Source organism: Anoplopoma fimbria, chromosome 22 (assembly GCF_027596085.1).
Source record: "Anoplopoma fimbria isolate UVic2021 breed Golden Eagle Sablefish chromosome 22, Afim_UVic_2022, whole genome shotgun sequence".
NCBI lineage: Eukaryota > Metazoa > Chordata > Actinopteri > Perciformes > Anoplopomatidae > Anoplopoma > Anoplopoma fimbria.
The window spans coordinates 2,210,532-2,224,251 of NC_072470.1; the positions used below are offsets into that span (position 1 = coordinate 2,210,532).

The following is a 13,720-nucleotide window of genomic DNA, read 5'->3' on the forward strand; positions in this document are numbered from 1 at the left end:
TATCTTTATCTTAATTCATCTTTAACTTTATCTTTATCTTAATTTATCTTTATCTTTATCTTCATTTATCTTTATCTTCATCTTTATCTTAATTTATCTTTATCTTTATCTTAATTCATCTTTATCTTATCTTAATTTATCTTTATCTTAATTTATCTTTATCTTCATCTTCTTTATCTTTATCTTAATTTATCTTTATCTTAATTTATCTTTATCTTTATCTTTATTTTCATTTATCTTTATCTTTATCTTCATTTATCTTTATCTTTATCTTCATTTATCTTTATCTTTATCTTCATTTATCTTCATTTATCTTCATTTATCTTTATCCTTATCTTATCTTATCCCCACAGCCATCTTCCAGTTGGGTGTCCAAAATTTCCCACAACCTTGAATGCATCCTAAGAAGAAGCTGCGCACGCATCCACCGCCATCTTTGAAATCCAGGAAGCGTGTGCGCCTCAAACCTCAAAGTTTGTTTAATTTAAACAATCTTTATCTTAATTTTTCTTTATCTTAATTTATCTTTATGTTTATCTTAATTTATCTTTATCTTCATTTATTTATCTTTATCTTAATTTATCTTTATCTTTATCTTAATTTATCTTTATCTTAATTTATCTTTATCTTTATCTTTATCTTCATCTTTATCTTAATTTATCTTTATCTTAATTTATCTTTATCTTTATCTTCATTTATCTTTATCTTTATTTATCTTATTTTATCTTAATTTATCTTTATCTTATTTTTAAATTTCCCACAACCTCGAATGCATCCGAAAAAAAGCTGCGCACGCATCCACCGCCATCTTTGAAATCCAGGAAGCGTGTGCGCCTCAAACGCTGAACAAACCTCAAAGTTTCTTCAACCTAAACAACATTTAACAACACATTTCATCAGAGCATGGCGAGCAGAAACATGCCGCAGAGCTGCAGCTCTCCTCCGCCGGTGAGAAGCGGCACACAGTCCCCGGTGTCGGTGCAGTCTCCGGGGAACAAAGGCAGCCCAGCGCCGCCGCCGCAGCAGCTCCCTCCGCCGGCAGCAGCAGCGCAGGGAGCCGGGGAGGGAACCGCGGAGGGCCGGGCCGAGATGACCCTGGACATCACCAGCTTCAGGAAGCCCGGGGAGAGGACGTTCACCCAGAGATCACGGCTCTTCATCGGGAACCTGCCCGGGGACATCCCGGAGGACGAGTTCAGAAGCATGTTCGCTAAATACGGGAACATAAGCGAGGTTTTCATCAACAGAGACCGGGGCTTCGGCTTCATCCGCCTGGTAAATGGACTGCATTGCATGCATAGAGGTTCAAATGTTGTTTTCTTGTATATATGTGTTACACTACAGTAAGATCAGATAAAATAATCCTTTATTAGTCCTGCAGCAGGGAAATGTACAGGATTACAGCATATATATATATATATATATATATATTTATATTTATATATATATTTATTTATTTATATATTTATTTATATATATATATATTTTTTTTAATATATATTTATTTATATTTATTTATATATATATATATTATATTTTTTTTTATATATATATTTATTTATATATATATATATTTATTTATATATATTTATTTATATATATTTATTTATATTTATTTATATATATATTTATTTATATATATATGTATTTATATATATATATATTTATTTATTTATATATTTATTTATATATATATATTTTTATTTATATATATTTATTTATATTTATTTATTTATATATATTTATTTATATATTATTTTTTATATATATTTATTTATTATATATATATATATATATATATTATATATATATATAATTATTTATATATATATATTTATTTATATATATATATATTTATATTTATATATTTATTTATTTATATATATATATATTTATATTTATTTATATATATTTATTTATTTTTATATTATATTTATTTATATTTATATATATATATTTATTATTTATATATTTATTTATATATATATATTATATATATTTATTTATATATATATATATATATATATATGTATTATATATATATATAAATATGTATTTATATATATATATGTATTTATATATGTATTTATTTATTATATATATATTTATTTATATATACATATTTATTTATTGTTATATATATGTATTTATATATTTATTTATATATATAAAATAAGCAATAAAAACAGTAAAAATCCACAATAAAGAAAAACTATTATAGCTATAATTGCACAGTGTATTTTATTACACATGTAAAATAAAATAATCCTTTTTAATTTAACTTTACAGGATTACAGCAGCATAGGTTATAGTGCAAATAAGAGACATAGTAAAAAAAAAACCCCATCAAAATAAGTATTATAAATAAGCAATCAGCAATAAAAAACAGTAAAGAATCCACAGTACCTGAAATATTATATATGCAGACAAGTATAACTATTGTATTGCATAATGCAATAATTTGCAAATATATATATATATATATAAATATAAGAAGTACCAAAAGTTAAAAAAAAAAAAAAAAAAAAAATTCATGTTACAATAAATAAGATAAGATAAAATAATCCTTTTTAAATTAAATTTACAGGATTACAGCAGCATAGGTTATAGTGCAAACAAGAGACATAATAAAAAAAATAAAAAAACCCCATCAAAATAAGTATTATAAATAAGCAATCAGCAAAAAAACCCAGTAAAGAATCCACAGTAAGTGAAATATTATATATACAGACAGAGACTATTATAATTATTGTATTGCACAGTGTATTAGTGTCTATTAGCTATTAAATATGAAGTAGATCTCTAGAAATTGTTTATTTTCTATATTTCCACCAGGCTTCCACATGTTTTTGTAATCTGTGACCGTTCTGTCAGCTAATACTTTTTTCCCCCAAAATAAATCAAGGTTCCATCAAGACAACTATAGCAGATTGACATCCTGGTTCACTTTATTTTTTAGCCCACTTTTTGAAATAAAACATAAAGAATAGCCCTTTGTAACATGATTCTGATAATTCATATAGAAAAGTATGTATCTGACAGTGCCCTTGTATACATTTTTTAAACTCCTGTAAACACACGTTTTCCCCTACTTGTTGACCAGTACTTTAGGAATTAAGATACAATAAAATAATCCTTTATTAGTCCCGCAGCGGGGAAATTTACAGGATTACAGCAGCATAGAGGATAGTGCAAACAAGAGACATAGTAAAAAGAAACCTCAAAACAAGTATTATAAATGAGCAATAAAAAAACAGTAAAGAATCCACAGCAACTGAAATATTATATATACAGACAGTAACTATTGTATTGCACAGTGTATTAGTGTCAGTGATGCCATCAAAACCCATGCATATACAAGAAAACAACATTTGAATAGCCGTCCGCTGTAGTGACCTCTATGCATGAAAGGGTTTTAAGTGCAGCATATGACATTTCGCATTGTCTCGAGGAATGTTATGTTATTACCTGCATTTGTAATTGCAGCCTTTCTGTTAAACTGTCAGCAGGTTCCCTGAATGTGTCCTGAGACATAACATTGCATTGAAGTTGAAAACACAGCGCTACACATGCAATTTTGGGACTGTTAAATGGCTATAAGTGAAGATAACAATTGTAATGAAATGTATTCTGCAGCCCTTATGGATGCCACAATCTGCTTCACTGTGGTTCCATCATCCTTTTTCTTTTTTTAATCCCGTGTCTTCCAGGAAACCCGGACGCTGGCAGAGATTGCTAAAGCTGAGCTGGACGGCACTGTTTTGAATAACCGACCAATCAGGGTCAGCTTTGCTACACACACTGCTGCCCTTACAGTGCGCAACCTGCTGCCCGTTGTAACCAATGAGCTGCTGGAACAGGTATAACAAGAATGTTAAAATCTCAGGAATTCAACTTGATTGTCAAATGTACTTCCTGTGTGTGTGCTGCTCTGTGGAATTTGTTTGTTTCTGTGCAATGATATGTAATCTGGAAACCTTCCTCTACCATCAGGCGTTTTCTGAGTTCGGGCAGGTGGAACGGGCCATCGTCGTGACAGATGACCGCGGTCGCCCCACAGGGAAAGGCATTGTCGAGTTTACAAACAAAGCAGCTGCACGCCAAGCCCTGGAGCGCTGCACGGAGGGAGCGCTGCTGCTGACCGCGTAAGCAGCGTGGGGATGATGGGGGTTGGATGAGTGCGGTTTTGTTTTCTGTGCTCTTCCCGCATTTGCTGAAACCTTAGATTTGTACAAGACATCAATCAACATCATTGCAGTATAATATCACAGGTTTAATTCATTGTTGTCTCCCTTTCTTCAGCACGCCTTGTCCGGCCATCGTTGAGCCCTCGGATCAATTTGACAATGAGGATGGACATCCTGAAAAAGCGCTGCAGAAGTCTGCATCGTACTATAAGTAAGTAAAGCGATGACTTGTTATCATCATATAGTTAAGATGTGCTTCAGTTTAATTTTTAAGAACATTTTGACATTTTTTTGTTGTATTTATTTCCTTTCCCCCCAGGGAAAGAGAGCAGATGCCCCATTTTGCTCAGCCTGGGACATTTGAGTTTGAGTATTCGTCCCGCTGGAAAGCTCTTCATGAGATGGAGAAACAGCAAAGAGAGCAAGTGGACAAGAACATCAAGGAGGCCAAAGAGAAACTGGAGGCTGAGCTGGAGTCGGCCAAACATGAACATCAGCTCACGTTAATGAGACAAGGTAGGGGCTTAGGGGCTGCTTTAGTGTACTTGGTATCTAACATTTGTTTTGTATATTATCAGGCAGCGTTGTGCCTTCGTGATGTACCTTTTGTTTTAAATAATCATTTTAACCTTTCAGTTTGTGATAGAAAGCAAATGTTGCACTGTGTCGCTTTGCTGTACTACAGAATACAAACTTGTCCAGCATAATTTAAAAGGAGGGGATAATCCTTCAGTCAACTGACTCCCTCACTGTCAAACGCTCCTGACACCAGTCACATTTAGAAACACAATCGCAGTCCGACAGACACCACACTGCCCCACAATTAAGCTGCATTTTTCTTTTGGTGGGTTCATGTCGGCTTTAGTGGGAGGCTCTATATAGTGAGGTGATGGATTGACTAAGATTGAGAGGATAAAATAGGGGATGGATTATGCTGCCTGAAACTGGACATAATAAGTGTGAAAATGTGGTTGCTACTTGTCACGATCGCCATACCTTAAGTCGTGCATACTTTACCTTTTCGGTTTTGGACCTCAAAATGTGATTGTTTCCGTTATTCATTCCTCTGCTTGTCCACCTCACTAATGTTGTCTTCCTCCCTTCTTCCAGATCTCATGAGGCGCCAGGAGGAGCTGAGGAGACTGGAGGAGCTCCGCAACCAGGAGCTGCAGCGAAGAAAGCAGATAGAGATGAGGTGCGTTTCCTTTCTTGAGCAAATCGTTAAGACAGAGAGTCCAATAGATTTATTTGATTGTGTTTTTATTTGACTGTTTTCCGTCTTTACGCTCTCTGGCTGTAGGCATGAAGAGGAGAGGAGGAGGAGAGAGGAGGAGATGATGAGACACAGAGAACAGGAGGAGCTGAGACGGCACCCAGATGGCTTCAAACCAAACTACGTGGACAACGTGAGTACAGCTGGGATATACAGCACTCAAACACACTTAGAAACACACTTAAGCGTGTCCAGTTACACACACCTGCAATCAAGAATTACACCCATCAAGGAGTTAAAGTTGTCGGGTTAACAATTTTATATCCTGCAAATGCAAACATAACCACTCTCTTGTTCCTTACTTGTTCTTCCACTAATCTTTTGAATTCAAACATTTAAAACATAAGAAGGTAGAAACGCATGTACAGTGTTGAAAGCATGTTTGCCTTGATATACTAAATATCATGGTATTTGTGTATCATAGTGTAAAATGGATGTCAACAGCTTTTATAGTGTACATACTTGGCTTCCTAAGCAGTATGTCTGTACTTTACTGCCGCATCCTCAGTTAATGGTCTGTGACGTTACAATATTGTTATAGTTTTTCCAGCAGTTTTCAGGGTGAATCTATAAATCTATCTCATTTGAACATGTAGTACAACAGGAATGATCTGCTGGAAATTAGAAAAATACCATCACATTTTAACTTTGTCCTGAGCCCAGTTTCTGGTTTGCGGGAAGCCTCTTTCTTAATTTCAGGTGCTTTTACTTTTCCTACATTTGAGCAGAACCTCGGCTCAACTTTGTTGCTGTGCAGGGATTTCTTTTTTCCTCATAGTTGTTGCAGCTTTGAGTGATGTTTATTTTTATATATTTATATATATATATATATATATATATATATATATATATATATATATATATGTGCGCAATATGTTCATACTTGTAATGACTCTCCTATATTTTAATAGTTGCCGTCAGGCTTCAATGGTAAGACATTACTGTAACACTGTGGCTCATTGTGTCACATGGGATCGGACAAATACCCACTTCAGTTGTACCACTTATTTATTAATAATGTATTATTAATAAATGAATTAGTAATTTAAGAAATGAATCATCCATAAGAAAAAAACTCATTTTCTCTGGTCTTCACTCGTCCTCTTTCTCTACAGATCCGTCTTTTTCATACTCTTTCTGATCGGCATTCTTATCCAGTCACGAAATGAACCCATTTATTTTCTTAATACCACCTTGTTCAGGTGTTGCTCTTGTTTCCGTTTCCTGAACAAATTAAATAAAGACATAAATGTGAGCTCATAATCATAGATCAGCGATTAGCCGGGGAACAATACCTTTATGCATTTTTGGTAAAGCAGGTTATTGCTCAACATTCTTGTGTTCTATAAATGTGTTTTTCTGAGTTGTGATGCAGCTGCACGTTTATAGAGGAGCTCTAGTTCTGTCCTGTAAGTTGGAGGAATTTGTATTCGTCATTATTTACCTTATAGGAACCGCCAGTCCGACAGATATTCATAGCATAAGGAAACAAAATTGATGGAGCTTTGCATAAGTGGATGAGAGTAGTAAATATAGTTTAACTCATGTTTAAAATATGTACAATCACAAATACTAGTTTGACTACAGACCCTAGATCATTTTAGCTACAGACTTATGGCCTAGAAATTGATACGTTTTATGAAAAAGGTAATTCCTTTCATGGCACAGCGTGCTCCAACAGCCAAGAGAAGATTTTAAGAAAAAAAATTAAAGAAGGAATGCTAGTGCTAATTCATTGAAGTGGATTTGCGGTGATAAGAAGCCGTTACGTAATCTTTCCGATTTGACTGGATCACAAAAATAAGATAATCCTTTATTTTACACATATTCTAGGTGACTTAACTATCAGTATGAGTGTCTGTTGGTGTGACTATGTTTTTGATTTCTGTGTCATAACTTTTTCTTCAAATCCTTTGCCCTGTTTAGAGGTCCAGTTGGAGTCTGCATCTTTACATGCACGTAACACACTAGTTACAGAACTTGCATCTAGGATTATCCGTTCAACTCATATTGACTCCTCCAGCAAAAAACAAAGTCTCTTCACTTAGTCAATTACTCTCCAAACACCAATGATTACTTTTATCAATGCACAGATCGTTTTTGATGAAATACATGTGAAGTTTCTTTTGTATTGTAATTTTAAGCTGAGGCGGGCACGTGTGTTGTGTCATACAGTTGGTGTGGATTGTAATATTTATAGAACATCTTTGCAAATGAGTCATACATAAATTCTACCCGTTTCCATCTAGTGATTATATTAGCTGCAGCTCAGGCATCACTGTTAGATCTGAAGAAGGATGGATTTAAAGCTGCCATGTCATAGATTTTAGTGGATAAAGGGGTTTCATCACACTTTTCATTTACTATTTGTTGTAATTGCATAACATATTGAACAGGTAAGTATATACAGATGTTGAATATCACAATATTTGCATTAATTAAACATATACACTCAAATTTCACAAAGTATGTGGCACAACAAATTTCAAACCTTTCAGTGTGACCAATATGATCTTGATGTCTTCATTTTCTACCGTCACCTTAGAGTAGCTGCTGGTCTACCGCTGCCTTGATCTGTTAGTTTATGTGACTTGGGGAATCCAGACTAACCCTTTAAAGCACCAAAGGCCCTCAATGACAAAAACAAACAGATCCAGTGTTCTGCGACGTAACCCGCAACTGCATTTTACCACTTACATTTGTGATGAAATGTGTTGAAATGTATAGATTGGTGACAGTTTATTGACTCATTGTAGTGAGTTTTCTAACTTTCTGTCATTAATGTCCAATTGTTTTCAGTGATTTGGATTAAGCCTTGTCTAGATGTTTCATTGGAATATTTTCATTAATAACTTAAATTCTAAAGCAGGCTCAATCCTGGGCAGTTAAATCTATTACTATAGAATTTAAATTTGATGTGTGTTTGTGTGAAACCGAGAGAGAAAGAGGATTGCGTGTCAGTTTGAGTGTGTACGAAATGTATCCATAACTGTTTATTGTGAGAGGATGTATGAATGAATGAACCGATAGCGCAGCACCTTTTTTAGTTTTTGTGCGTTTTGGCCCTGAAACACCAAGCCGACGCTCGCTCTAACGTCCAGCACCGTAAACTGTAGTCGGCCATTCTTAACAGACGTTTGGCTAATGAATGTTGAATCCGCATTAGTGCCGTTTGTCCTGTTTACGCCCCCACCCTGGGCTGTTGGTACCAATGCCAAACAACAGTTAAAATACCGCTTTGTACTGTTTATTTATTCTCCGGTTTAAGACAAGTAGGCCTATGTTAGAACAGATAACCTGTTTGGGATAGGCACTAATTGGCTCCAATGTTAGTGTTGCTTTTGTCAGTACTTTAATGTTTTGGTTTAATTTATAATCAAGTTTCAGCTTCTCCTCTGCTCTCTGTGTCGGGGTTGAGCTCCTCCAAGTAAACGCTCTCAAACAGCGAAGGGAACCGCGTGAACTACACTGTGGTATTTGCTGTGTGTTCACGTGCAATTAATAGATCGGGGCTTTGCTGTTGCTTGGTGTGTCAGGACCCCGTGTGAATGGGTGAATGTTGTGAATGTTTTATCGCATAACTTTTAATTGTGGTTGGGTTTTGAGGCCGACGTAAATAAATGCTTAAAACTCTTAATTAATGCGTGTGTGAATACAATAGCCTGAAGCCCGTTTTATGTGGCTTATTTTTTTAAAGTTACGCTTGCATACCTCCAGACCATTAGATTTGATTAACTCGCAAACGAGTTTTGCACTTTGAATGCGATAAACTTGTCTGTGAGCAGTAAATCTACGGACCGGCAGAAGAATGGAAAATGTTTCTGCCTTGCCAGAGTTTAAATAGATACAAGGAAGCATTAAAGATGAACCTTAAGTTCACTTTTTCCATCACCGATAAAGAAAAATAATGACATTCCTTAAGAGCTACGAGCAATTTCTATCATCAGTTTTGTGTAGAAAATCATTGCTTTTACAGTGCGAGTGTTGGACGATAGCCCATCCGATTTGTTCTTCAGTCGAGGTTTGTTCTGAAGGCTCTTCTTCACTTTTTCCAGAGAGAACAGGAAATGAGAGTGGGTGAGCTGGGCCCTCGTGGAGCCATTAATATGGGAGGTACGGGCATGATTGTGTAAAGGCTGGTTGATACAAAGACCAGATGAAGTGACGATGAGTGAATTATGACTGCCTTATTGTCAATAATAACTTTTATGTGTCTTGCATCCCAAGTGGCTCCTCTTCAACAAGATGAATTAATGTTGTTGTAATGACTTAAGTTTAACTATGTTTTGACTCCTTTTTGGTGTGAAATGGAGTCACATGGGATGCAATGCAAAGGACATAAAACATAATGCACCACATGTCAACATAATGTCTATACTAGCGGAATATACAGTGTACTGAACGGGGTTGTTTTTTGTTGGGGTGAGGTCTCATAGTTTGAGAAATATTTGTCCCTGAGCTCTCATCCTCAGTAATATGCAGATTTTAAATTGAATGATTTAAATCTTGACATTTATGCGCTATAGTGGCCTTTAAAGTACATTTTCAAATGGGCTCCTAAAGGCTGCAGCAAGTATTTAGCACTTAAAAAAAAAAAAGTAAGCAATACATGTTGGAGACAAACGTCTGTTGTTTTCAAATGGATGAGGGGCCGGGGACTGAGGTTAAAGTCTAATATGTGAAACAGATTGTAAGAGGTTCATGGTGGCTCTTCACCACACAAAGATTACAACCTAGGATTGCACATCATCTATATGAAGAACTGCCGGGTTCTATTGTATTTCTTTTTTTAAATTTTATTATTGTTGCACAAATTACGATAGGATCCATTTTTTTTGTCTGGGAGGGGGGGGGTCAGCTATTGTCTTTAAAGTATTGGTTGTTCTGTTTTTTTCTCCTGGTGTGTTTTAACAGTCACCTCAAATAATATGGAAATATGGCTGATCTGTTGGCGTCATGCAGTAATGTGAGTAAAGTTACGGTGTCATTGCTCGGCGCAGAACAGATGTTTCCGTCTGCGGCTTTTTTTTTGGGCACCTCAGCAGGGACTTAAGCCTCAAGCTTAATTTACATTATTAATTATTTGCCAAGTCTGTTTCCCACGTTTCTACCTCAGCCAAGCATGAATAGCTTTTGCAAAATTTTAACTTCGAATTTCCATTTTTTCAACCCAAGAACACATTGATTGCCAAACTCACAGTATTTTAATAAAATGTTAACGTCCAACAGTGTATAGCCCCTATATAATTAGCTCATTTGATATATTTAGTGTTGATGTTGGATACTATTTTGATGAAACTGCCAGCAGAGTGCATCTGCAGCCATTCTGTAATTCATTTCACGGTCGGTTTAAAAAAAATCCTATCTGACTCAAAGTTCGGAGGCTGACTCATACGTTTTTCCCCCCTTTGGCTACTTGTAATTACAATTTAAAACGATAGGTGGTATCGGCACTTTAAGATGTGTTGTTTCACTTGTCCATGCTGTGTACGGTTAGAATTATTCATCATGGTACAGCCAGGCGTACTGAAAAGTAGAGCCACTGGAGAAGTGTCTTAAACTTGCATTCTCTCTAATAGCCAGCAGGGGGCGACTCCTCTGGTTGTATAGAAGTCTATGAGAAAATGGCTCTACTTCTGACTTGATTTATTACCTCAGTAAACTTTGTAAACATGAGTTTATGGTCTCAATCTCTAGTTTCAAATCTTCCTCAATTCAGCATGATGTTCACTTTGTCAAATCATGGTTAGAGTAAAATGGACCATAAAGCGCAGGATGCTTTAGGGCGGGGCTTGCTTCTCTACCACAGAGTCACTCCTCTGCAGTCCAGATATGGTTGACTCCTTTGCAATAAACCAAGGTGGCAATGGCCAAAAGTGTATTCTAGCAACATGTTGGGAAATTGCAGTCAAAAGTCAAACATCTGATTGTACTTTCAACATTGTTAGTAGTATTTTTCTACACTAAAATCTATATTTAGATCAGTATGATAGGAGAAGATTCTGTTATCTGTGTGATTGGGATTGAACCTGTGAGGTCTGTGCTGGTCTGCTTTCCCATATGGTCCAAGGGCGTTTTCTAACAACTCCGTGTGCGCCATGACTAAGAAGATGTGCAATCCAAGGTTTAATTAGGGAAACGTCAAATTTAGTTAGCAAAGATAGATTCTCTCATTATTAATTACACAGTCTGCTCTCTTTGTCTATCCTATCTGTAAAATGTGACTGTTATTACTACTTTAGCCTAATATATCACCTGTTGACTACTTTAAATTAACGTTGGTTCTTGGTTGTATTAGTGACATCTTTTTTTATAAATATATATATATATAGCTAGTTATAAATTATAGAACTGTTTACAAAGGTCTCGCTTCAGCTGATAAATGTTAACAGTCACCGTGTAATGTTTGGGTGCTTGTTAAATGAGTTGCAAAGTTGTTTTTAAAGCAAAATACCAATTCTAAATTGCAGTCCTCATCAGATGACTGATAATCACATTAGCTGTCAATCAAAAGCCAACGTTAAAAGCCAACGATAACCTTTGTCATTGATATGAGTTGAAGCGTTCAGCTCCCACAGTTCTTGCGGGGCGTCGGGTACTAATCACTGACCCAACCAATCACAAACCAATGCTCCGTTGTTTTGCGTGTAGATGGCTTTAACCAGGGCTCTCCGGGGCCCACTGGTAACCAGGGTCAAATGATGGGCATGAGTGGAAGGGGAGGAGCCATTGGCCCAGAGGGAACTGCAAATATGGGGTCACCGTTGATGTCAGAGAATGGAGCCATGGTAATGTATCAGGAAAAACAGATTAAGCTTATCCATGATTAGTCCATCTTTAAATCGACTACTCTATGAGAACATTGCAAATATAACAAAACGTCAGTCGAACTGTTTTTAGAAAATAAAAGTAATTCTTTATCCCTTAAGTCGGCTTTATTTTAAATCAGACCTTTTTTAAAAAAGCTTTAAACTGTAGACTGAACTAATAGTCCCTTTCCTCTCTTTCTCTTTGTTTGCTTGTTTCACCATCTTTTACTCTCGGATGGCGACACTTGGATCAAACCCGGACTCATGAACGTTTTTGTTATTATTATTATTTGGATACACGGCATTTGTTTCTGACGCTCAAACATCCCGTCTCTTTTATAACACTGACTCAATGATGCCTCAGCGAAAAGATAGATACCCGCAGGGTGGATCGACGGGGGGGCGACCAGAAGTTGAGTCCCCAAAGCAGCAGCAGCAGCAGCCGTTGCCGCAACAGCAGCAACAGCAACAGCAGCAACAGCAGCAACAGCAACAGCAGCAGCAGCAACAGCAGCAGCAGCAACAGCAGCAGCAGCAGCAGCTACAGCAACAGCAGCAGCTACAGCAGCAGCAGCAGCAGCCACCGCCACCATTGGGCCCTCAAGTCGGACCACCCCCAGGATTTGGGAGGGGGGGTCCAGAAGGGGGAGTCTTTGATGGGCCAAACAATAAGCGCCGCAGATACTGAATCCTGTCTGATCGCGGAGGCGGTACTAATGGATCTTTGTTTGGCCCCTGCCCTATCATCTATTTTATTTTTTTATTTTTTTAACACTGGCCTGCTCCCACCTCTGGGAAAGTTTTGTGAGTTTTGTATTTTTTATTAGATTTTTCCAGTAAGGCAAGTTGGGACAAGGAGCATTTATTTCGTGATCGATTTAAACTAAAGGATAACTCTTTGGATTGACACTTATTTGCAATGTTTATACGTAATATTTTTCATATCTTTCCCATCCATGTTTTCGGAACGAAATGGTTTCCTTTTTTTTTCGTCTGCCCTAATAAACTGTGTAAACATGTTTCAAAACATGCCAAGATGGCCTTTGTGGGAAGTTGATGCTATTATTTTGGAAACACTTTATGAAGCTGCTGTGTGGGATTGTTTAAATAAAAAAAAGATGAATTAGGTTGAATATTGATTTGAGTCAAGTTGGTAATACTTTGTGGTCATCCCTTTAAACATACTGTTACTCTTGGCTAATTAGATGTACAAGCATAAAGTGAATGAATGTTTCTGCAGGTGCATCTTGTATTTGATGGGAAAGGGAAATAAAATATTTGTAGGAACTTCTGTCTCTGTGATTTGAAAGAATTGTCATTTTCTCCATTATAACACAAAACAAATCCTGCAAAATAACTGACATATCTAGAAATTCATACCGTTGACGATACTCTTGACAAACTTTGATCATGGCAGGTCAAATGCCGCCGTTGTCATATAATAATTTAAC

General features: G+C 36.2%; 1 protein-coding gene across 1 annotated transcript; it reads left to right on the plus strand.

Moving 5' to 3' along the window:
* The first annotated feature begins 689 nt into the window (after nucleotides 1-689).
* pspc1 (paraspeckle component 1) lies at nucleotides 690-13,550 on the plus strand. Its single transcript, XM_054623809.1, has 10 exons — nucleotides 690-1,275; nucleotides 3,711-3,860; nucleotides 3,994-4,145; nucleotides 4,303-4,398; nucleotides 4,507-4,703; nucleotides 5,298-5,382; nucleotides 5,488-5,593; nucleotides 9,516-9,573; nucleotides 12,112-12,248; nucleotides 12,634-13,550. Exons 1-10 carry the CDS (start codon nucleotides 904-906, stop codon nucleotides 12,955-12,957), a joined length of 1,677 nt encoding a protein of 558 aa, XP_054479784.1. The 5' UTR covers nucleotides 690-903; the 3' UTR covers nucleotides 12,958-13,550.
* The last annotated feature ends 170 nt before the right edge of the window (nucleotides 13,551-13,720 follow it).

Excerpts from the sequence above, each read along its gene's own strand:
- pspc1 (XM_054623809.1), top strand. The coding sequence starts at position 904 with ATGGCGAGCAGAAACATGCCGCAGAGCTGCAGCTCTCCTCCGCCGGTG. Across the intron at positions 1,276-3,710 it reads GCTTCGGCTTCATCCGCCTG|GAAACCCGGACGCTGGCAGA; the intron begins GTAAATGGACTG and ends CGTGTCTTCCAG. Across the intron at positions 4,146-4,302 it reads GGAGCGCTGCTGCTGACCGC|CACGCCTTGTCCGGCCATCG; the intron begins GTAAGCAGCGTG and ends CCCTTTCTTCAG.